Here is a 24,985-nt window from a genome sequence, read left to right on the forward strand (position 1 = left end):
TGTGACTGTAAAGTGTCCTTGAGAGTTTTGGAAGGAGCTTATAAATTCAATGTATTATTATTATTATTAAAATATCTTATTTTGAAGGATGGCAAGAGTATTAAATTAGACAAAATATTTTTATGGGTGTTTAAAATTGTAATTGTTACAAGATTAAAAAAAAAAAAAATCTATCCATAAACGTCTAATGTGACCGGAGTTAATTCCCTCTCTTTTCATATTATAATTGTTTAAAAAATGGGGGAAATGGACACGCGATAAAAACTGGAGACAGATTTGTATTAAAGCCACATTTTATTCCATGCCTCAGTTGACTGATAATGTCTGTTAACTGTCTAATAAATAGCAAGTGTCCGCAACGTCCATATGTTCCCAGTGAGTGGAAAAAAAAAATCCAAAATATAATACAAAAAAAAATCTGTATATAAAACAGACACTAAAAGTTAAGTTATTGTAAAATTATATTAACAATCAAGCCTTTCTCAATTTTGAAAAAAAAAAAAATAGAAACAAATAAAAGACAACAAAGAACAGACGTGTAAATGTTCACAGAAGAGGGGAAAACAAATCGCATTTACAAGGCTGCTGCTGCTAAATTGATAATGGCGGCGATAAATTTTGAATAACTGGGGCGATATACAGAGTCTAAGACTGTATCAAAATGTGAACAATGTGGAGTGGGAAAATAAAATAAAAAAAGGCCAGTTTAAAAAATCGTAAGATTCCACTAGGGGGCAGCACAGAGTACAACCCTGTACACAACTAGTGTCTATGGAAAGTTGATTGAACCTTTATTCCTTGTCCTTGATATCCAACAGTCCTACCATCACATCAATTCATTTTGCTGTACTTTTGGTCTGAAAACGACGTGTAGGACCAAAAAGAGGCAGAAGAGGGCGACAAAGCTCCGTGTAAGGAATTAATCAGCCTGTGGAAACGGGCTGATTAATTCCTTACAGGCTTTGTCGCCATTTTCTGCCTTTTTTGGGTGCGACATTTCCCAACCCCTGATGTCTCAAAATGACACGGAATAAATGATTTAATCGATTACAAACATCTATGCTTTCTTCTTCAGAACTATTTGATTCATATTCATAACTGGATGAGTAACAAGAAAGCATATTCTCCGAATCTGAAGCCGTTGTTTTGATTCTCGAGCAAGGCAAGATGTCTTGCCGTGACACCACGAACATGGGGGCGGGACCTTCTGAAACTGGCCACTTCCGGTTTCAAATTGAAGCACTTTTTAGACACTTTAAGTCATTTTTATTGGTGTTTTGCAGTTTGACTAAAAATATCATACTGCGTGTTTTGGGTATTTTAGATGCTATCAAACATTTTTCTGATGTCAGTTAGGAAACAAAAAAGTCACGTCGGTTGTCCTTTAAGTCCCAACTACAGTGTCCCCCCTATCATTGGATATTAAAAAAGATAATAAATCAGCGACGACGTATGTAAGCTCTCAGTCGTACAGGAATGATCCATCGATGAAAAGTTTTCTTCAGCCGTCATCGGTACTTCTTTGAAGGTGTCGGACGCGTTCAAACAAAATTTTCTGCGTTTGAAATACATCATTCAGTGATGCTCTGAAAGATTTTTTTTCAAACGTTTAAATCTACCAAATTTGTGACTTAAAATCTAGCAAATTTGCGAGTTTGAGTCTAGTAAATTTGTGACTAAATCTTGCAAATTTGTGACTTTAAATCAAGCAAATTTGTGATTTTAAATCTAGCAAATTTGAGACTTTAAATCTCGCAAATTTGTGACCTTAAATCTCGCAAATTTGCGACTTTAAATGTAGCAAATTTGTAAGTTCCGATCTAGCAAATTTGTGACTTTAAATCGAGCAAATTTGCGACTTTAAATCGAGCAAATTTGTGACCTTAAATCTCGCAAATTTGTGACCTTAAATCTCGCAAATTTGCGACTTTAAATGTAGCAAATTTGTAAATTCCGATCTAGCAAATTTGCGACTTTAAATCGAGCAAATTTGCGACTTTAAATCTAGAATATTTGTGACTTTAAATCTAGCAAATTTGCGAGTTCCGATCTAGCAAATTTGCAAGTTCCGATCTAGCAAATTTGTGACTTTAAATCGAGCAGATTTGACTTTAAATCGAGCAAATTTGCGACTTTAAATCTAGAAAATTTGCGAGTTCCGATCTAGCAAATTTGTGACTTTAAATCTAGCAAATTTGTGACCTTAAATCTCGCAAATTTGCGACTTTAAATGTAGCAAATTTGCAAGTTCCGATCTAGCAAATTTGTGACTTTAAATCGAGCAAATTTGCAAGTTTTGAAACTCGCAAATCTGCGATTTTTTTTTTTTTTTTTCATAAAAATACCCCATCTCAAAAAAATAATTTCAACCTGGCCCTTATGCTCTTCCGTAGAACTGGCCTTAAAAAAAAAAAAAACATTAGCCGGGCTTGGGTACGTTTCTGAATATGTGGGTGAACACTGTAATTGCAAATTTGGTGAGTGTTCTGCGTAAATACGGGTGGCGAGGTGGGCACGTATGGCGAGCAGCACACACACAAAATAAAAATAAAAGACTAGGGGAAAAAGCTCATGATGTACATGTACATGTATGTACACTCTCCAGTGTTTTGAAGTGTGAACCCCAGCGGGAACAAGAGGGAAGACACTTCCTGCACAGATTCATTCCAAAAAAAAGAGATAAAACCATCGCTCTAGGGTGTGGTCGGTACTGTATATCGCGTTACGTTTCCGCCATTATTGTCGAACGATCGTTTCACCAGCTGTTTGTGTTTCCCCGCCGCGTTTCCCACGTCAAGTTTGGATTCTTCGCTGATGCGTTTGGCCGTCCGTGTCTGATCGGTGTGAGGGTTCGAATCCTTGGAATGATGGCAAATTATGATAGGGTAGGGCGAGGAAGTGGGGAGAAGGAAGGTCTGTAGGGTTGTCGGGGAGGGTCACACACTCATCGTCATGGTTGGAGAGTACTGTAGAAGAAGAGAAGAAGAAGTAGAAATCGGTTACGGGTGTTCCGGACCTGCTACAGTCACAGAAAAAAAATATATTTTCTCCATTTATTTATTATTATTTTATTCAAATCCTCAATGTGACTTCAGGTACATGCCAAATGACTCAGGTTTAGCAAGTTAAACTGTCATTTTCATCTAGGAGATCTGGACTCGGACAGAATTTAGGATTTGGAAAACTCCTTTATCACCGAAGCAATTTACCACTTGAAACTCCTTCACAGGAAGAGCTAATTAGCCAGGTTTCAAATGTATCAATTCATGGAAGAGACAATGTTTTATTGATTACAGCTGTTCGCGCTTAGACCTCAAGAGGCGTGGTATTCCAATCAAGAAAACTATGTTTTACTAATGTATCACTTAAATTTGCATATACTCTCAATAAATAGCTTGGCAGAGGGCTGAAGAGAAGACGAGGTAGAAAATCGTTTAAAACTCAATATTCTGTGGGTCCTGGAATTTGAGTGACAATGACAAAAACCCTGGCACTGGAGTGGACACATTTTTGCACCTCGTTTGGCAGTGAATCAGAATCAGAAAACCTTTATTAGTCCCACAATGGGGAAATTTGAATTCAGTTTGATAATTTTTTTTTGCATTAAAACTGTTAGGAACAGTTTTGAAACATTTGCTCTGTAAGTGGCAGGTGGGTAAAATTAGTATTTTATGTTCCTGTCATTTTTTTATAGTGAATACAATATTCAAAAAATATCTTATTTTGAAGGATGGAGTGGTCACATATTTGCACATGGTCTGGCAGTCAATGAGTTAAGTTCAATATTTATTATTTTGGCATTACTTTTGTTAGGAACGGTTTTGAAACATTGGTATATAAATGGCGGGTGGGAAAAAATGTTGTTTTATGTTCTTGTCAATGTTTAAAGTGAATACAATATACAAAAAAATGTTATTTTGAAGGATGGAGTGAACACATTTTTTGCACATTGTCTGGCAGTGAATGAGTTAATTTTCAATATATATTTCTTTGCCTTAAAATTGTTTTACAACATTGGTATGAAAATGGAGGGTGGGAAATAATGTTATTTTATGTTCTTGTCAATTTTTTAAAGTGAATACAATATACCAAAAAATATCTTATTTTGAAGGATGGCGAGAGTGTTATCGTCAATGAGTTAATTTTTTAAATTGATCCCAGTGAAATTTACATCTCATTTAAAAACTATAGTTCGGTAGTTGTACACGAATGACATTAAAAGTGCACGTAAAAAAAAAAAAAAAAAACAGAAATGGGAGTTTGATTAAGTAGCACAGAAAAGGTTGTGACCTACGTTCTCGCTCTGAAATGAGTGGAGGAAGTTCCCACTCAGCTCGCCATCATCCCTCGGTGTCCCGGGAGGATTGCTAATGCCACTTAAATTGTTAGGAGAATTCTAGGGGCAGAAAAATGAATTATGAAATAATTTGTATGTGGATGAACAGAGAAACTGTTTGATGACGCTTACCTTGTTCATTCCGTCCAAATCGCCAGAGCCTAAAAAAAAAATGGTTGCTTTAAACACTAAGCGCAATACTTTCCTATGTGATTTTACAACTGGAAGAAAAATCATTTTTACCATTTTTTATACAGTTATACCTTACAAACTTAATTGGTTCCCAGACAGAGTGTGTAAGCCGAAAAGTGTGTATCCCAAAAATTAATTTCCCATCGGAAACTATTAAAATGAGAATAATCCATTCCCAGGTCCCCATAAAACCTAATTTTCTACTTTAAGTCTTAAAACTACACAAAATATACCTTATTGTATGTATAATAAATGTGCTATGGTATTATAATCAAAGAAATAAACTGTACTGTATAATAAAGTCATTTTATTTACACTTGATGAGGAACGTAGCCTTCTTCTTTCACCATCTTGAGGAATGATTCCTTGTAGGTGCTTTCTCTGCGATAATTTTACCTTGTTCCTCATCAATTGTGTTCTGTTTAGCTGCGTTGATAGCTTTTTGCATCAAGTGTACAGATGGCTTGTGCGGGTTATTTGTGAAGCCTGATTGATGGGATATTTTAACTTTGCAGTCTACACTCTGCCTTTGAAGTATCAAAGTTGAAACAAGTCCAAATTTCACTGTTTTCTATCCATTTTCTCATTCTATCTCTGTCGTCTGCCTGTCTTTAATGTTTAAACTACCTCCCCTCACTGCTGCGTTCTTGACCAATCACATGGCTTTAACCGGGGGCGGCGAATAGAGGACAAAAATGGGTCGGGTGTCATTTTCTTGTTTAGAACTGGCTCGTTCGCGAACGACACATCACTAGTGCATTGTGGCGCTCTGTGTGTATCCCAAAAAATAGTTCGTATGCAAAGGTAAAATTTTCGTTCGCAAACTGAAAAATTCGTAAGCCCAGGGGTTCGTAAACCGAGGTATCACTGTATTTTTAGCGTGGTGGAATGTTTGAACATTATTGCTTTTTTTGTGTGTTATGTCGTAATGTGTATAAAAACAAAACACAAATGCTGATTCGAAAAGAGTGGGTTAACGTCAGCTAATTAATCAACCCGACAATTAATTCGTACGAAGTAAAAAAAACTACAATAATTGTTATTGTACCTTAGTCGTACTTTCTTAACTTTAGTTTCACATACATTTATTGGATCGATATATCTACTCAAGTACAGAAGTACTTTTACCCCTTCCGGCAATATTTAACGTGTCGTGCAAGCGGCGTTACCTAGTGACCCGTTCATGTGGTGTGGTTCCATCCCGGCCATGGCTCCCAGGGGTCCATCAGAGCCGGGGCCCATGGGGAACTGAAGCGGAAACGCAACGTGTGGGATTACATCGCCGCTGTAAGGCCGACAAAGTAACTCCGGAACAAAGCGGCTACAGTGAAATCTTAAATCGGCTGCCCGTGAGGTTTATTATTATTATTATTATTATTATTATTATTATTATTATTATTAGGATTATTATTATTAAGATGATTTAAATTCACTCCCCATATTTCTGTATATTTTGAATAAATTTAAATTAAATACATTATTTGATTTAAAGTTGTTAAATTACGGGAAATATGGGGGGCTAGAATGGATTAATTGCGTTTCTATTCATTTCAGTGGGAATCATTATCTTGGTTTATTGGACAAGCTCACCAATTAATAAGTAAACGATATTAGGTTTCACTGTATCACCTAAAATCTTGCATTTACAGCCAAAACATGGTTTATAAAAAATTCTCATTAATTTATTTCAAATTTTGACTTGTTTTCTGTCACATTTGTCCCTAGTTCAGAGGTGTCAAAGTCAAGGCCCCGGGGCCAAATCTGGCCTGCCACATCATTTTATTCGGCCCGCGAAAGCAAATCAAGCATGTCAAGTGCCATGATGCTTGCTAAAGTCCGAACCAAAATTTCAAATTGTTGTATTTAAACCACAATAACCGTCATTATTCTTGACTTCGGATTTGAAAACTAGTTATTCATTAACTCATTCACTGCCAGACGATGTGCAAAAATGTGTCCACTCCAGTGCCAGGGTTTTTGTCATTGTCATTCAAATTGCAGGACCCATAGAATGTTGAGTTTTAGGACTACATAAATATTCCATATAGCATAGTCAACCTTACACTCTCTTCTTTCATCTAGAAAAAAAGACTTAATTCCTAAATTATATGGGTCTGCAGTTATATGAGCTCGAAATGAGGGCAGCTGTCCAAAATACAACGCGATACACAAATATTGGTTTATATAAGTGCTTTAACATAGAAAAACGTACATTATTTCGATTGCCGCCTCCAGTGTTAATCATGGTGTACAAATTGTCACCAGAGTTGTTGGAATCTGTTTCGAAAAAAGAAAACAAAAAAATCAAATAAACAGTCATATGATGGGGTAGTGGAGAATACATGAATATATGGATACGTGGGTAAAATGTAGTCACCTGCGGGGCTGGGCATGATGGGAGTCCCTGGTGGTCCTCCTCCAGATGCTCCCTTCAGAGAATATGTCCCGTCATATGCGTCACTATTTTTTTTTTGTTTTTTTTTGTACGCTCTATGTGCGATTAAGTATTCCAAACATTTCCTCTACTAATGTGACACAACACAAAAGACATATAGCTTTTCTAGCTATCTATCTATTAGCTCAATAGCTATCTCGCTAATTTGTAACAGATAATAAGGAGACAGAATGAATTAAACACAACTAGCTATCTGTTAGCCAGCTGGCTTTCTGTCTATTTGAGTGGCTTCCGGGTTGGGCTTTTCTTGAGTTTCAAGCCCAAAATCTAGCTGTCTGGCTATTAGCTATCTATATCTTGTTAGCTAGCTGGCTATTTGCTATCTATTGGCTAGCTGGCCAGCTATCTGGCTGGCTATAAGCTATATATTGGCTATCTATTAGCTGGCAAGCTAGCTAGCTTTCTATCTGTTTGAGTGACTTCCGGGTTGAGTGAACGCTGTCGCACGTGGCTGCCGCTGCTCACCCACAGAAAAAAAAAACTTATCTTGTGACTGTAAAGTGACTTTGAGAGTTTTGAAAGGCACTTATAAATGAAATGTATTTATTATTAAGCTTTTCATGAGTTTCAAGCCCAAAATCTATCTAGCTGGCTGGCTATTAGCTATCTATTGGCTATCTGTTAGCTAGCTGGCTATTTGCTATCTATTACCTAGCTGGCGATCTATCTGGCTATTGGCTATCTATTAACTAGCTAGCTAGCTTTCTATCTAGTTGAGTGACTTCCGGGTTGAGTGAACGCTGGCGCACGTGGCTGCCGCTGCTCACCCACAGAAAAAAAACTTATCCTGTGACGGTAAAGTGACCCTGAGATTTTTGAAAGGCGCTTATAAATGAAATGTATTTATTATTATTATTATTATTATTATTATTAATCTTTTCATGAGTTTCAAGCCCAAAATCTATCTAGCTGGCTGGCTATTAGCTATCTATTGGCTATCTGTTAGCTAGCTGGCTATTTGCTAACTATTACCTAGCTGGCGATCTATCTGGCTATTGGCTATCTATTAACTAGCTAGCTAGCTTTCTATCTAGTTGAGTGACTTCCGGGTTGAGTGAACACTGGCGCGTGTGGCTGCCGCTGCTCACCCACAGAAAAAAAACGTATCCTGTGACTGTAAAGTGACTTTGAGAGTTTTGAAAGGCACTTATAAATGAAATGTATTTATTATTATTATTATTATTAAGCTTTTCATGAGTTTCAAGCCCAAAATCTATCTAGCTGGCTGGCTATTAGCTATCTATTGGCTATCTGTTAGCTAGCTGGCTATTTGCTATCTATTACCTAGCTGGCGATCTATCTGGCTATTGGCTATCTATTAACTAGCTAGCTAGCTTTCTATCTAGTTGAGTGACTTCCGGGTTGAGTGAACGCTGGCGCACGTGGCTGCCGCTGCTCACCCACAGAAAAAAAACTTATCCTGTGACTGTAAAGTGACTTTGAGAGTTTTGAAAGGCACTTATAAATGAAATGTATTTATTATTATTATTATTATTATTATTATTAAGCTTTTCATGAGTTTCAAGCCCAAAATCTATCTAGCTGGCTGGCTATTAGCTATCTATTGGCTATCTGTTAGCTAGCTGGCTATTTGCTATCTATTACCTAGCTGGCGATCTATCTGGCTATTGGCTATCTATTAACTAGCTAGCTAGCTTGCTATCTAGTTGAGTGACTTCCGGGTTGAGTGAACGCTGTCGCACGTGGCTGCCGCTGCTCACCCACAGAAAAAAAAAACTTATCCTGTGACTGTAAAGTGACTTTGAGAGTTTTTGAAAGGCGTTTATAAATGAAATGTATTATTATTATTATGATTTAAACATTAGCTTGAACAATATTAAGGGCAAAAGAGCAAAGATGTCTTCTTACCCCGTACGCGCCAGGAGATGGCGATGAATAAGGCATCTGGAACCAAAGAAACATAGATCATGACTGACCATAGATAGGAAAAGAGGAAGCAGTGGTGTTGTGTGTGTGTGTGTGTGTGTGTGTGTGTGTGTGTGTGTGTGTGTGTGTGTGTGTGTGTGTGTGTGTGTGTGTGTGTGTGTGTGTGTGTGTGTGTGTGTGTGTGTGTGTGTGTGTGTGTGTGTACTCACAGAATTAGCATTGTTCGGATTGGGCCATGGCCGACCAGTCCCTGGACCCCTGGAAAGCAAAAAGTGTGTTAAACGTTGGTACAGCGTTCACAATTAAAAACAAGTAGAGGTCAACTGAAGGCTTACATGTTGACTCCTGGCATACCGGGACCCATGGTGTTGTGTGGGGGTCTCATCCCCCCACCAAAGTTCTAAAAAGATAGTGTTATTAAAATCAGGATTCTACGTAGAACTACAATACAACCCAGGAGGTCCCAGTATCGCAATTTGGACGACAATAATTTGCGTTCAGTGAAAGCAAACTGCGGGTGGATGGATGGATGGATGCCTGGCTTGAGGAGCCCGCGATGAGACGAAAGTAGCATTAGCGCAGAGCAGCGATGCGTATGTGGAACTGCCGCGGCTTGGAATTGAAGCGGATTTACTGCACGTGGGGCAATCTCTTTTTGTCAATGGATGCTACTGCTTCATGTTTGCTTTCAACATTTAGCTTGTTGCAGATGTGCACATTTCACCATGACGTCCCTGATTCACTGGTGAAAAGGACGCTCAGATCCTATCCTCTTTAATCTAGAACTGCTTCATGCAACAAAGAGTGTGCAGAAAAGTACTTCAAGAAAGTACTTAAGACCGAATGACTATGTCTTTGTGTTGTCATATTATTTTGTTTAGATTTTTTTTGTCCTTTTGACTTCAAGATGGCGCCGCCATTTTGTTTTTCTACTTCTTCCTTACCTTTCCTCTTCCTTCCATAACTTTGGTACTGTGAAATGTAAATTTCTCAAGTGTTTAAGATTGAATGGCTGTCTGTCTTTGTTTTGTGTCACATTGTTTGTTATTTCGTTTTGACTTCAAGATGGCGCCGCGAGAGTGGCTGCCTTTACAGCAGCTACTGTATTTTGTTTTTTTTCCTACTTATTTCTTTCCTTTCCTCTTATTTTCATAACTTTTCTGCTGTGAAATGTCAATGTCTCCACTGCGAGACGAATAAAGGCTAATCCAATCCAAATCCCCCCAAAAAATGTAGCACGGCACCTGCGGGCCGGGCCCCATGGGTCCCATTCCTCGGGGGCCGCTCATTCTCTGCATGGGGCCCAAGTTAGGATGACCTGGAGGGATAAAGAAAGTTGATAGGAGGACACTAGAATTTTGTTTTAACCTCAAAAGGGGGAACAAGTCGTTACCTTGTGGTCGTGTCGGGTCCATATTGGGCAACATGGGATGTGGACCTGGTCCCCCACCTGGTGGCTGTGGGGGAGTATTACATCATTTGTCATTTAATAATAATAATAATAATAATAATACATTTCATTTCTAAGCGCCTTTCAAAACTCTCAAGGTTACTTTACAGTCACAGGATAAGTTTTTTTCTGTGTGTGAGCAGCGGCAGCCACATGCGCCAGCGTTCACTCAACCCGAAAGTAACTCAAATAGATAGAAAACTAGCGAGCTAATAGAGAGCCGCTAGATAGCTAGCCAGCTAACCAGAAAGATATATAGCTAGCCAGCTACATAGATAGCTCGATAGATAATAATACATTTCATTTATAAGCACCTTTCAAAACTCTCAGGGACACTTTACAGCACAGGTGTCAAAGTCAAGGCCCGCGGGCCTAATCCGGCCCGCCACATCATTTTTTTCGGCCCGCGAAAGCAAATCAAACTTGTTAAATTCCATGATGATTGCTAAAATCAGAGCCAAAATGTCATATTTTAGGATGTCAACCACAATAAAAGTCATTATTCTTGACTTCAGATTTGAAAACGAGTTATTCATTAATTTGCTGTGTGCTCTATATGTAATATTTGAAGGGATTTAAACATTCTAATGGGTTCCCCAAATTCATAACGGCCCTCGAGAGGAAACCATAACTACAATGTGGCCCGCGGCAAAAAATGACTTTGACACCCATGCTTTACAGTCACAGGAGAAGTTATTCTGTGGGTGAGCAGCGGCAGCCACACATGCCAGCGTTCACTCAACCCGGAAGTAACATAAAAAAAAATAAGAACCATTCTAGTCTAGTTGAGCAGCAAAGTATTCCAAGTTGTTCACAATGTGACAATGATATTTACAGTAAAGTCTCGTTATATCGATATCGGATATATCGATAGTCCCGGTTATATCGATACTATTTCTATGCACGCACAGAGAAAATTACATGCAAACAGGGTCGGATATATCGATAGTCCCGGTTATATCGATATTTTTTCGGACTCCCTTGAATATCGATATAACGAGACTTTACTGTACATTGAATTCAAACAAACACTTGGGCCTACTACGCTACTGTAGCTAAGTTGCTTTGGGGGCTTGCTTTGTTGGTACAACACAAACTGAACTGAATCTTTTAATTATTATTCATTTCCGTTTGACCCTTTACCTGGTTTGCCATTCTGATGGGGGGACCTCTCGGACCGCCGGCAAAGCGAGGGGACATGAAGGACTGCGACACAGACAAGAGATTTTTAACTTGACACGCTTACTTTCTTTGTTCCTACTGTATAGGCGTTGAGACAAAAGAACAAAGTGTGAAGCAGCGAGCGTTTCGAGACCCCACCCCCCCACCCCCACTCCCACCCTAAATGACTGCAGACAGCAAAATAGAAAACAAAGAGGGCCAAAGAGGGGGGGAAAAGGGGAGCGTTACCTGACTGTGGGGTCCCATCATATTGTTAGGGGGAGGAGGCTGAGGGTGAGGAGAGCCCTGGGGACCGGGAGGACCCTGCGGCATCGCACAAAATGATGGCAAAATGGAGGAAGGAATGGGGGGGGGGGGGTTTGGAGGGGGATGGGTGGATGAAGAGAGAAAGAAGGGCAAATACAGAAACAGAAGCGGGGGTTACTGCAGGGCAAGAGGACAGTTAAGAGAGCGAGAGATGCAAAAAAAAAACAAGAAGCTCGCCATCATGTTTCAAACGCAGTCGGGGAAACTAAGCAGAGAGAAGCAAGCGTGTGAGAAGAGGATGTGGGCGCTCTCGCCTGTCAATCGAGGAAAGTATGACGCATGTTATCAATGCTAATCCCCCACGCACACCCCCCCCCCCCCCAAAAAAAAAATATAATGGCATAATTTAACCTTCCAACACATTTCTACCAATTTGAGAGAGAGAATGAAGCGAAGCCATTTTGAAGACTTCGGTTTGTGTATATACACGTGCGCGCGCTCACATTAGCATCAACATGTTTGGACACGGAATTAGCATGAACGCATTCTGAGTCATCTTAACAGTATGCCGGGAATGTAATTAACTCTACAAGAGACATTTTGTGACATTCTTTTTTTGGCAACCAAAAAAAAAAAAAACTAATAATAATTAAATAAAATCAACCTGATCGTCTGTGACGACGTACAATTAAAATAGAAGCTCTGTTGCAATCGTAAATTTAGTGCATTTTTTTTTTATCATGTCTTGAAATTTGGGGGGAAAAAAATCATGGATTTCGTTCAGGCAATTGAGGATGTTTTTATTTGGATCATACGGTAACCACATTTGTCACTATAATGCGGTAAAATGGCGGCTATAGAAACACATTTGATTGGACGTATACAGAATGTAGTAAATAAATAACAAATCCAGCTATAATATCTATCCATCTATTAAGCTGTCTGTTAGCTAGCTAGCTGTATCGCTGTAGCTGTAATGTCTATCTAGATAGCTAGCTGTATACCTAACTAACTGTTGCGCTAGCTAGCTGTATACCTAACTAGCTGTGGCACTAGCTAGCTGTATACCTAACTAGCTGTTGCGCTAGCTAGCTGTATACCTAACTAGCTGTTGCGCTAGCTGTATACCTAACTAGCTGTTACGCTAGCTGTATATCTAGCTAGCTGTTGCGCTAGCTAGCTGTATATCTAACTAGCTGTTGCGCTAGCTAGCTGTATATCTAGCTAGCTGTTGCGCTAGCTAGCTGTATACCTAACTAGCTGTTACGCTAGCTGTATATCTAGCTAGCTGTTGTGCTAGCTAGCTGTATATCTATCTCGCTGTCTATCTAGCGAGCTAGTCTAGCTAGCTGTCTATCTAGCTATCCAGCTGTTTATAATATTAATAATAATAATAATACATTTAATTTCTAAGCGCCTTTCAAAACTCAAGTATACTTTACAGTCACGGGATAAGAACTTTTTTTTTCTGCGGGTTCACTCTACCTGGAAGTAACGCAGCATCAATTTTATTAATTGTGCTGTCTATCTAGCTGGCTAGCTAGCTGTCTAAGAAAATTTAAATTATCTTGAAATTTGAAGAAAAAAAACAGAGTTCACTTACTATTAAAAAAAAAGCGTGAAATATTTTTTATTTGATTATAATTATTATTGGAAGAATTAAGAGGTTAATATCACGGTTTCATTCCACACAGAAACCCAACGCGTCGAGCTCTATAAGATATCGATTCAGAGTAGTCGTGGCATACTTCCATTTCTCCATTAAGGGAAATGGTCCAGGCCGCGCCCGCGCATACTAAGCGTCTGTGGCGCTTACGACAAGTCGACTAAGCAGCGTCAAGGGTGGACGTCGGCGAGCAGGAGCACTTCTGGGCTCTCTGGTACATTGCACAAGATGCAAAAGAAGAGCCCCTTTGAATAATTTGGTTCAGGCAAATAAGGATGTTTTTATTTTGATTATACGGTAACCACATTTTTCACTATAATGCGGTAAGATGGCGTGTATAGAATCACATTTGATTGGACGTATACAGAATGTAGTAAAAAAAAATAACAAATCCAGCTATAGTATCCATCTATCCATCTATCTAGTTAGCTAGCTGTGTACCTATCTAGCTAGCTGTCAACTAGCTAATTAGCTGTCTACCTATCTAATTAGCTATCCACCTTACGAGCTAGCTGTGTAGCTAGCTAGCTGTCTACCTATCTAGCTAGCTCGCTGTTTACCTACCTAGCTGTCTATCTAGCTAGCTAGTTGTCTATCTAGCTAGTTGTCTACCTATCTAGCTTGTCAGTTAGTCATCTATCTAGCTTGTCAGTTGGTCATCTATCTAGCTAGCCAGTTGGTCATCTATCTAGCTAGCCAGTTGTGTATATATAGCTAGCTAGTTGTCTATCTAACTAGCTATCTGCTAGCTAGCTATAAATTGCCTCCAACTAGGATCGATGCGATTGTGATTCAGCTACTTTTTCTTCACAGAGATGAAGCTAATTTGTCACCTTTGTGAAGTAGTCACTAGAGGGGTCGGCTAAATATAAAATCGCTACATTGGTAAAAGTAAGCTTAAGTTAACTTGGGAGTGAATACCCCCCCCCCCCCCCCCCAAAAAAAAAAAAAAGGATTTTAAGGTACGGATAAAACAAGAAAAAATGTTTCACCTTATAGTGATAAAGGCAAGTAAAAAACGGAGCCAAAGCAGTTGCTAACTTAATGAATAAGAGAGCACGTTTTGTGTTCATGTTAATTCAGATAAAAAATATTTCGAGGCTGTGGAGCAAGCACTCCAGCAAATAATGAATAAACAAATACATAAATAAACAAACAAATAAATAAATGGGTGAATGTACTTTATATGTGATCCAACAGGACAAACAATAAATCAATGTGATCATTCATGTCATGGAGGGGGCGGGGGGAATTTTGAACTATGGAACACGTAAAAATATTAATAAACAAATATGCACTTGAACTCCCAATTTGAGTGAGGAGAGTGACGGACGGACAGGACAGACTGACCTGGAAAAATCCAGGCGGCATGGGTCCTCCTGGCATGCCGTCACCCGGGGGCATCCCTCCCATTACGGGACTGGGGGCCGCCGCTGCACTCTGAGGGAACGCAGACCACAAAACGACAAGCCGTCAATTTCAAAGTACAGTGATACCTTGGTTTACGAACCCCATGGCCTACGAACTTTTCGATTTACGAACGTTCAATTGATGACAATTTTACCTTGGCATACGAACTATTTTTCGGGATACACATGGAGCGCCACAATGAGTGATGTGTCGTTCGCGAACGAGGCTGTTCTCACAAGAAAATGGCAGCCGGCTTGTTTTTGGTCCGCTATTCCCCGCCCCCAGTGTTGGATGAAAGCCACGTGATTGGTCAAGAACGCAGCAGTGAAGGGGGGTGGTTTAAACATTAAAGAGACAGGCAGACGACAGTGAGAGAGTTTCAACTTTGATAGTTCAAAGGCAGAGTGTAGACTGCAAGGTTAAAATATCCCATCAATCAGGCTCCACAAATAACCCGAACAAGTTATCTGTACACTTGATGCAAGAAGCTATCAACCCAGCTAAACAGAACACAATTGATGAGGAACAAGGTAAAATTATCGCAGAGAAAGCACCTACAAGGAATCATTCCTCAAGATGGTGAAAGAAGAAGGCTACGTTCCTCATCAAGCGTTTAATGCTGAGGAAACCGGCCACTCCATTCCATTAAGCCATCAATGACCATCACAAAGGTAAATAAAATGACTTTATTATACTGTAGTTTATTTCTTTAATTATAATACCATAGCACATATATAAAATAAGGTATATTTTGTGCAGTCTTAAGGCTTAGAAAATTATGTTTTATGGGAACCTGGGAACGGATTGTTCTCGTTTTAATGGTTTCCTATGGGAAATTAATTTTTGGGATACACACTTTTTGCCTTTCACACTCTGGGAAACAATTTAGTTCGTAAGCCAAGGTATCACTGTATGATGTCATTTCCTCCAGATATTGAAGCGTGGGGTGGGGGTGGGCTATCATGGCGGCAGTAGTACAAACGTGGTGAATCCCGAACCCCCCCACCCCCCTCGTCACAACGATCCAGGATGTAGTGAATCAGATAAGCATCAGGAGAGATTCGATGAGTCAGTTGGCTCCAAAGTGCTGCAACGAAGCAGCGTCGTACCCGGATGGACCGATTTCCGGCTCAAACCGCAGGCCTTAATTGGCTAATGTGCCATTTGCTTTGGTCGCGCAATTCTAATTGCCGTTGTTTTGCTTCCTTCGTAGCGAAGGCAACATGAGATGCGCTTATGTCATTCTCAAAGCCGGGTGGTATTGTTTGACTTCCAAACAGGAGAAAATCCCCCTTTGGGCCTCCATTTTACGACGACGGGCAAAACCGAACAATGGGTGAACTGTCAGCTCAAATATGCAAACGTTGTTTGTAGTCGTCCAGCATTTAAAGGACAACCGACGTCACTTTTTTGTTTCTTAACTGACATCAGAAAAACATTTAATAGCATCAAAAATACCCAAAACGCGCAGTATGATATTTTTATTGAAATGCAAAACACCAATAAAAATGACTTAAAGTGTCCAAAATCTGCAAAAAATTGTGCTGCGAATTGGGCATTTTCAGAAAGTCCCGCCCCCCTGTTCGTGACGTCACGCCAAGACGTCTTGCATTGCTGGAGAATCCAAACAATGGCTTCAGATTCGGAGAATATGCTTTCTTGTTACACATCCAGTTATGAATATAATTCAAAGAGCTATGATAATGAAAGCATACATGTTTGCAATCGATGAAATAATTTATTCCGTGCCATTTTGAGGCAACATTGGGGGAAAATCTCTCACCCAAAAAGAGGCAGAAAATGGCCACCAAGCTCCTGTAAGCAATGAATCAGCCCGTTTCCACAGGCTGATAAATTCCTTACATGGAGCTTGGACGCCCTCTTCTGGCTCTTTCTGGTGCAACACGAGGTTTTCAGACCAAACAAGCATTGACGTGATGGAAGGACTGCTACGATGTGTCTTTTTTTTTTCGGTCAGGGGCGTTCCTTCAGTGACGTCACGTACGGACTCGTCACCAACTCAAAAACAAGACGTCCGGAATATTCTTAAAACGTAAAATATAGCTGGAATCTTTGTAAAATACGCGCAGTAGAAGTCATTTGAAGCCATTTTAAAAATTATGGACACAACTTGTCCGGAGACGTCGGTTGTCCTTTAAGACATGCCTGGTCGACGGCCAACTGTAATGACCACCACCCCCTCTCCCCCCTCCCCTAATTATATCTGAGCAGGCTGCCACTGCAGGGCAACTGTGAAATACCTCATCCAGGAGAGAAGTGAGGCCAGAGAGGAGTCAAGACCTCCGCACCTCCATGATGTTCAAACAAACACGAATTTTGTAAGTCTTTACACATTTGTGTTATGGGATAGTTTGGGGGGGGGGTAGTTTAACTACTAACCTATAACATTGTTCAACAAGACACTCATTTTATTTTATTTTCGTGACTCGGTGAATCCGAGCAGTCTTTTGACTCAAATAAATGGAGACCACCCAATTGGAGATCTAAACAGATGCTCTTCTTCCATTAAAAACAACAGCGCAAAGAAATGAAAAAAAGAAGCTCAGAGTTTCGTTTTGTAAATGTTTAACCACTACTCAACATCGTAAAAACTAATCTCGGATCCCGACGAGACTCTCGGGTCCTTCACCAGGTCTTCCTGGCGACTACCGGGCATATGCCACCATGCCTTTCTTTTTTTTTTCCCCCCCCCCCAATGTGGCCCTCGCCGCTTCCAATGACAGCCATCAATCAGATCCGGCGCCATGGCGACCGGGGGTCCCTCGGGGAACATTTAGCATCGCTGGCGTAAATACGCCAGGGTTTTACGAGCACCGGCGGCTAATGAAGCATCGTGCGCAAACGCACCCCCCCCCCCCCCACAGGGAGACAATGGCTACGCTCCTAGCACGAGTACTGTCCACACATGATAGCCTTACCCCAACCCCACCCCCACCCTATATTTGGACAGATTTCTTGATCATTCGTTCAAAAATATCAAAAAATGAAGCAAGTGCTGATTTTGGTGCACACGGAGGTTGAGGTTTGAAAAAGCAAAACAGAACACAAAGCGAACGCGGAAGAAAATCGCTTTACAAGCACCAACGCTCGGCGGGCAATAGCGAGAACTGTCGTATTATAAAGGGCAGCGTGCCGCTGCAGACGCGCCACGAGCTCCTAGGTCACCAGCGAGGCCTGTTACCTTGACAACTATCTGCCCGGAGACAAACCCATGTTGCCATTTTAACTAGCCACCCCCCCGCCCCTCTTTCTCCAAGGCCCCAAGGACTGCCCGAGTGATCGTTCTTTTCTGCTGATCCCGTGAAAAGTATTCTAATTGGCAGAAAAAAAGGCGGAAAGCGATGCCCAAATATGGTCAATTTCCTGTTTTTTTTTTTTTTACACAAATGGATATTATTACTCAGCTCTGCATGGGTATGTTTTTTTATAAATTAGTGACCAACGAAAAGTGAAATACAGTGATACCACGGTTCACGATCCCCTTGGCTTACGAACTTTTTGGTTTACGAACGTTAAATTTATGACAATTTTACCTTGACATACGAACTATTTTTCAGGATACACACGGAGCGCCACAATGAATGATGTGTCGTTCGCGAACGAGCCCGTTCTCCTAACAAGAAAATGGCAGCCGACTGTTTTTGTCCTCTATTCCCCGCCCCCAGTCTTCGGTTAAAGCCACATGATTCGTCAAGAATGCAGCAGTGAGGGGGATAGGGGGGGTTTAAACATTAAAGAGACAGGCAGACAACAGAGAGAGTTGAGAAAATGGATAGAAAACGGTGACATTTGGACTTGTTTCAACTTTGATAGTTCAAACGCAGAGTGTAGACGGCAAGGTTAAAATATCCCATCAATCAGGCTCCACAAATAACCCGCACAAGCCATCTGTACACTTGATTCAAAAAGCTATCAACCCAGCTACACAGAACACAATTGATGAGGAACAAGCTAAAATTATCGCATAGAAAGCACCTACAAGGGATCATCCCTCGAGATAATAATAATATTAATCATAATACATTTCATTGTGAAAGACAAAGACGAAGTGTTTAATGCTGATGAAACTGGCCACTCCATTCCATCAAGCCAGCAACGACCATCGCAAAGGTAAATAAAATGACTTTATTATACTGTACAGTTTATTTCTTTAATTACAGTCCTTATGGAATATGACTCTCCTTCCAAACAGCAATTCCAACCTCCTCCCACCCCACTCCATGAAGCCAGACCATCACAAAGGTAAATAAAACGACTTAATTATACAGTACAGTTTATATCTTTAATTATAATACCATAGCACATTTATCATACATAAAATAAGGTATATTTTGTGTAGTTTTAAGGCTTAAAGGCTTAGAAAATTACGCTTTATGGGGACCTGGGCACGGATTATTCTCATTTTAATGGTTTCCTATGCGAAATTAATTTTTGGGATAGACACTTTTCGCCTTACACACTCTGTCTGGGAACCAATTAAATTCATAAGCCAAGGTATCACTGTATAACGATATGACAAACGTCAATTTTACCCCTCCTTCCCCAAAAATAGACACGGCAGGAATCTACAGCGACATTTTATCTATCCGTGCCTCGTTTTTTGACCTCAAGCGCCATCGCGTTTGGTCACGGTGGGACTCACATAATCGTGGAAGGCTTTGGCTTCACTGGAGTGGTCACATGTTTCTCTCCTCTCGGGCGCAGCACAGTACAAGTCCCAGAATACACTGTGGAGGACACGTGGTGGCGTGAGACAAAACACCAGTGCGTAAACAAGCCCCCCCCCCCCCCGGACGTGTTTACACGGGGAGACGAGATCACCGTTGCTTACCACCACCAGGAATGAAGGAATCCTGGAGGTTCTCCCAGTGTTATGTTCTTCTCCCATCGTATCTGAGGAAGATTTAGAAAGTTTAATAGACTTTATATTCAATGATTTAAAAAAGTGATCAAGGAAGAGATGCTGTGTTAGCAATCAGTAGATAGCCACTATCTAGACTCCTTGATCGTGAGTTAGCCATTTTTCTCCCAGGTAAACTCTTAAAGGACAACCGCCGCCTCCGGACAAGTTGCGTCCATAATTTGTAAAATCACTTGAAATGACTTCTACTGAGCGTATTTTACAAAGATTCCACAGCATATAGCTATATTTTACGTTTTAAGACTGGCGCTGAATATTCAGGAAGTCTTGTTTTCGAGTTGCTGACGATGCCTGACGTGACGTCACGTCAGGAACGCCCCCTGATCGAGAAACGACACACAATGCATTTTGGGTACTTTTTTTGGTCTGAAAACTTTGAAGGAAAAAATAACTAGCGCAATGGTGAATCGTTGTGTGTTGCACCAAGACGACTATTTGATACTAGTTGACACAAATTCCCAGCTGACAAATCAGCCCATTTTCAACAGAGCTTGGGTGACATCTTCTGCATTTTCTGGGACGACTGACGGCTCTAATTGAGACGGGAGGACTTTCTTAATCGATTGCAAACATTTATGCTTTCCTCTTCAGAACTATTTGAATCATATTCATAACTGGATGACTAACAAGAAAGTATGTTCTCCGAATCTGAAGCCATTGTTTTGATTCTAGAGCAAGGCAATATGTCCTGGCGTGACGTCACGAACAAGGGGGCGGGACCTTCTGAAACTCGGCCTCTCCGAGGTCATTTTGATGTAGTTTTGACACACTTTAAGTCATTTTTATTGGTGTTTTGCATTTGACTAAAAATATCAGCCCGCGTCTTTTGGGTATTTTAGATGCGATAAAACGTTTTTATGATGTCAGTTAGGAAACAAAAAAAAATGGTGTCGGTTGTCCTTTAAATATCATGATTTAAAATATGGAGCAAACAACAGTCTTAAAAAGGTTCTCCGAGTGTTATGTTCTTCTCTCATCGTATTTGAGGAAGATTTAGAAAGTTTAATAGACTTTGTATTCATAATTTAAAAAATAATAAAGGAAGATATGCTGTGTTAGCAATCAGTAGCTAGCCACTAGCTATGATTCTTCATAGTGAGTTAGCCATTTTTTTCCTTAGGTAAACTCTTAAAAAATCCTGATTTAAAATAGGGAGCCAACATATCGGTCTGAAAAATGTGTTTTGGAACATTTTTGAGGAAAAAGTCATTTAACACGAGTCAATTTTGATGAAAACAATGAATTTTTGTTCTGTCTATGCCGGTGATGTTTACTGACAGGCAGGCAGAACTGGTAAGTGCTCTTCCACTCTATGGAAATTAACCTGTGTATCCAGTTCTTGTGATATTTCTGTCTGCTCTTGTGCTGTGGATTTTTTTGTAGAGTGTAAAATATGTTTTGGCTCGGTTCAAGTTTGGGGTGGGGGGGGGGGGGGGGGGCTATCCTTTTAGACAGCAAATGTGAGAATATCCGTAAAGGGTACCCACCTCTGACAAAAAGGTCTGTGCAGACTTTTGTGCTCCTATGTGAAGCAAATATTCATAGACGTAGAGAGCCAACCTGCGGAAAACAAATTACATTCTTTAATTCAAGATGTCAATAAATACAAAACAAAGCAAGTAATATAGTAATTACAAGTGCACTGTTAAGATGTTTATTTGATATCCATCTTAAGGGGCCGTGCACTGGTTACCCACTTTGTCCTCACTCGTAAGGCAATTCAATAATAATAATTGTAATAAATTTAATTTCTAAGTGCCTTTCAAAATTCTTAAGGTCACTTTACAGTCCCGGGATCATTTTTTTTTCTGTGGGTGAGCAGCGGCAGCCACACGCGCCACTGTTCACTCAACCTGCAATAACTCAGAAAGCTAGCCGGCTAACTAATAACCAGATAGCCAGTCAGATAGCTAACAGACAGCAAATAGACAGTTAGCTAGGTAGCCAGCTTTGTAGCCAGCTAGATAGCAAATTGATGAATGGATCTCAAAACCCACATACAGTAAAGTCTCGTTATATCGATATTCAAGGGAGTCTGAAAAAATATCGATATAACCGGGACTATCGATATATCCGACCCTGTTTGCATATAATTTTCTTCGTGCGTGCATAGAAATAGTATCGATATAACCGGGACTATCGATATATCCGATATCGATATAACGAGACTTTACTGTATTTAAAATTGCATTTTCTGTGTAGCGCTCTCTCTCTCGCTCTCGTTTCTATTTATAATTGTATTTTATTTATTGCATTCTATTTGTGATTGTATTTTATTATTTATAGTACCTATGCTTGTCTGTGCCTGTTAAGTGTCCTTGAGAGCTTTGAAAGGCGCTTAAAATGTAATTTGTTATTGTTATTATGATAGCTAGCTAGTTAGCTGGCTACGCAATTGTGAAATAACGTACTTATAATTTGGCACTTTTTGCCACTACTAGAATCTTACACCAGATATCAAGTCATAAAAACATGGATGTAATTGTTGCCCACCCCTAAAAAGGCTTAGATGATACTCTACTTGCCTTAATGTTATTTTATGCTGAGGTGCTTTTTTCCGAAAATGCCTTGTTTTTTTATCTTGTGCATTTCTTGTGTCCAAATTTAAGAAATAAACATCACCGCATATGTTAGCATCATTGATACTAGTATTGAAATAAAACTATGCCCTTCTGATGTAACGATTGTCTCGCTAGTGAGACCAGAGCACACTAGTACATGGACCTCAAGCTTAGGATATAAAAAAAAAATCTTATTTGGAGGAAACTAGCATGACCTCTGCCTTCTATGAGTAGCATTACTAATCCAGATCAGTAGTTTACTATTTTTCTTCTACTAGTAAGGTTTAACTGTGCCCCAGTAAGACAAATCAGCCCTCAACAGTATGAGGGGGAAACAGTCATTCTACAGTTATTACACTGTTACACTTCTGAGTACTAGTCGATTACATTGTTTAACTAATGAGCACAAAGAGTGAACTAGTACATGAAAATTTAATTGACTAAATGGTTTTATAAAACCTTTTTTTGTGCTCTTTGCAGGGTCCAGGGGGGGGTTACCAGCGTGACGCATGTATATCTACGAGTGCTGCCTCGTCGCGTTGTAAGTGAAATAGAGTTGTTTCAATTCATACTAGTAAACCAAAAGTAAACGTTGTTGGCAAGATATAACCGTTCTTCTAGTTTCCCCCAGTAGTTATTAAAGCGCCAAAATGCCGTAGTAGTGAAGAATACGGAGTGCACGAGTACATGGTTAGAAAACAAGAGCACCGCGAATAAACGCTCAGACGTCTTCCTATACTAGTGCAGGCCTTTGGAACAATGGCTGCCAAGCAGGCTGTGGCACACGCAAACACTTGCAGGAGCTCAAACACAAAGTGTGTGTTGTGTTGTGGGGGGGGGGGTAGAAAGCAACAGCATATGGTGCAGAAAACACACACAAAGCGTATACAAGGAAAGCTTGGCGAGAAGGCAAATGAGCCAAAGCCATGTTAGCTTGCAGCTCCACACACAAACCAATGTAGTGTGCAGCCAGGCGATGTTATTGTTTTCTACCTCCCGATTCGAGCCAAAATGTCACACTACTGCTCGTTATTCGAGTCGCTATTTAAACGCGGGTTTGGGTGGTTGCAAAATTATTTAAAAAAAATGCAAACCATTTTTTTTTTAAGACGGCGATAATAGACAAGGCGGTTCATTCAATTCCTTTCTCGCAAGCAGGAAATCGCCTTTTGCTAGCCTGTCCAGCGAAGAACAGGCAAGTTGCGAGAGGAGGGGGAACAACAGCATATTCGTCACTATTTCTCGCCTTACTTTTCTCGTGCTTGGACGTCCGAGGGCACCGGGGTTCCTTTGCCTTTTGGGAACATTGTTTCTCGCGGAAGAACGATCACCTTACTTGCTTATATTTGGGTTGTTTTTTTCCCCCCTCGCCGCTCTATTTCATCTGTCGGTTCATCGCGACCCTCTCGCTCGCCAACCGCACTACACTGGTCCCTCTTAACAGAGAACTCAACCGAGCTTGGTCCAAGCCAGAAGGCGGTGTGAAAGGCGGGGCTAACGCTTAGATTGATGGTCCTAATATCCAATAGACGCGTTGGATCTTATTTAAGGTCTACCTCTTTGTATTCGAGTTCATTAAATGACCATAAGCAACAGTTTATTTTATTTTTATAATTTAACTCGTATAAAAAGTCCAAAATATGAAACAGTATATACAGAAATTCTACAAAACGTAGTGCTCCATTCACCGTTGTGTAAATATGTAATTACACGTGGACACCGTGTTACAGTGTATCGTCGTCAATGTTCAATTGGTCTGATAGATTAAATTGAGAGTCCTGTCAAAACAACAAAATCGAGGACATTGCTAGGCGCAAATGACAAATGTATGTGGTCAGTGTCAATTATGTGTTTGGCCAATATTATTTTATAACACTGCTTTAACACCCTACTTTAATTTAAATTAATGTCTAACCACGCAAAACACAATTTTGTGTGGAAGAAAATAAATCTAAATTCCGCCTGACCAATATGAATTTTCCAACCACTGGGCAATCGGGTTCACATGAGTGTCAGCATGGAACAAGCGTAAATTCAGTCTCACATTAAAGGACAACGGACACCTCCGGCCAAGTTGTGTCCATAATTTGTAAAATCACTTCAAATGACCTCTACTGAGCATATTTCAGAAAGATTCCACGGCATAGTGCTATATTTTACGTTTTAAGACTCACGCTGAGTGTTCAGGAAGTCTTGTTTTCGAGTTGTTGACGATTCCCGACGTGACGTCACATCTGGTGGCTCTTGGGTGCAACACGAGGTCCCCAGACCAAACAAGTACAGCAAAATACATTGACGTGATGGAAGGACCGCTACAATGCTTCTTTTTTTTTCGGTCAGGGGCGTTCCTTTAGTGACGTCACGTACGGACTCGTCACCAACTCAAAAATAAGACTTCGTGAATATTCAGAGCGACTCTTAAAACGTAAAATATAGCTATATGCGGTGGAATCTTATTAAAATACGCTCAGTAGAAGTCATTTGAAGCCATTTTACAAATTTATTTTTAAGCGCATTTGCTTCATAGTGCTTTTCTGTTGCGCAGTTAATCACAAGACGAAACCCATGCGACTTCACCCATCCCTTCTGCCATACTGTGTTGCAGGTAATGATTGTTTCATTTAGTTTTTATTGTGTAGTATTTAGTTTCTTGTGTCG

The 24,985-nt window shown here is 40.2% G+C and overlaps 1 protein-coding gene across 2 annotated transcripts; it reads right to left on the minus strand.

Annotated features, from left to right (window-relative positions):
- Positions 1 to 275: 275 nt before the first annotated feature.
- ssbp3b (single stranded DNA binding protein 3b) lies at positions 276 to 23,764 on the minus strand. Of its 2 annotated transcripts, XM_089000751.1 has the most exons (18): positions 23,579 to 23,764; positions 21,254 to 21,326; positions 19,677 to 19,738; positions 19,488 to 19,572; positions 14,765 to 14,854; positions 11,731 to 11,805; positions 11,464 to 11,526; positions 10,264 to 10,327; positions 10,115 to 10,188; positions 9,206 to 9,270; positions 9,080 to 9,128; positions 8,853 to 8,888; positions 6,906 to 6,957; positions 6,741 to 6,805; positions 5,698 to 5,776; positions 4,469 to 4,497; positions 4,295 to 4,396; positions 276 to 2,966 (listed from the first exon to the last, which is right to left on the minus strand). In XM_089000751.1, the coding sequence occupies exons 1-18, from the start codon at positions 23,632 to 23,634 to the stop codon at positions 2,937 to 2,939; spliced, it is 1,149 nt and encodes a 382-aa protein (XP_088856877.1). In that variant the 5' UTR covers positions 23,635 to 23,764; the 3' UTR covers positions 276 to 2,936. The 2 variants fall into 2 exon arrangements, with proteins under 2 accessions (XP_088856877.1, XP_088856878.1); XM_089000752.1 differs by lacking the exon at positions 11,731 to 11,805 and having other exon boundaries at positions 23,579 to 23,761.
- Between the last annotated feature and the right edge of the window lie 1,221 nt (positions 23,765 to 24,985).

The sequence above is a fragment of the Hippocampus bargibanti genome, linkage group LG07 (assembly GCF_051943395.1).
Source record: "Hippocampus bargibanti isolate YZ-2025 linkage group LG07, ASM5194339v1, whole genome shotgun sequence".
NCBI classification, from domain to species: Eukaryota; Metazoa; Chordata; class Actinopteri; order Syngnathiformes; family Syngnathidae; genus Hippocampus; species Hippocampus bargibanti.

What these genes read in the sequence shown, in the direction of transcription:
- ssbp3b (XM_089000751.1), bottom strand. Translation starts at nt 23,634, where the DNA reads ATGTTCCCAAAAGGCAAAGGAACCCCGGTGCCCTCGGACGTCCAAGCA. An exon ending in ATCCGAACAATGCTAATTCT is followed by an intron (nt 8,889 to 9,079) that starts GTGAGTACACAC and finishes CTTTGGTTCCAG; the next exon opens with ATGCCTTATTCATCGCCATC. An exon ending in CATCTCCTGGCGCGTACGGG is followed by an intron (nt 6,958 to 8,852) that starts GTAAGAAGACAT and finishes TATTCTCTGAAG; the next exon opens with GGAGCATCTGGAGGAGGACC.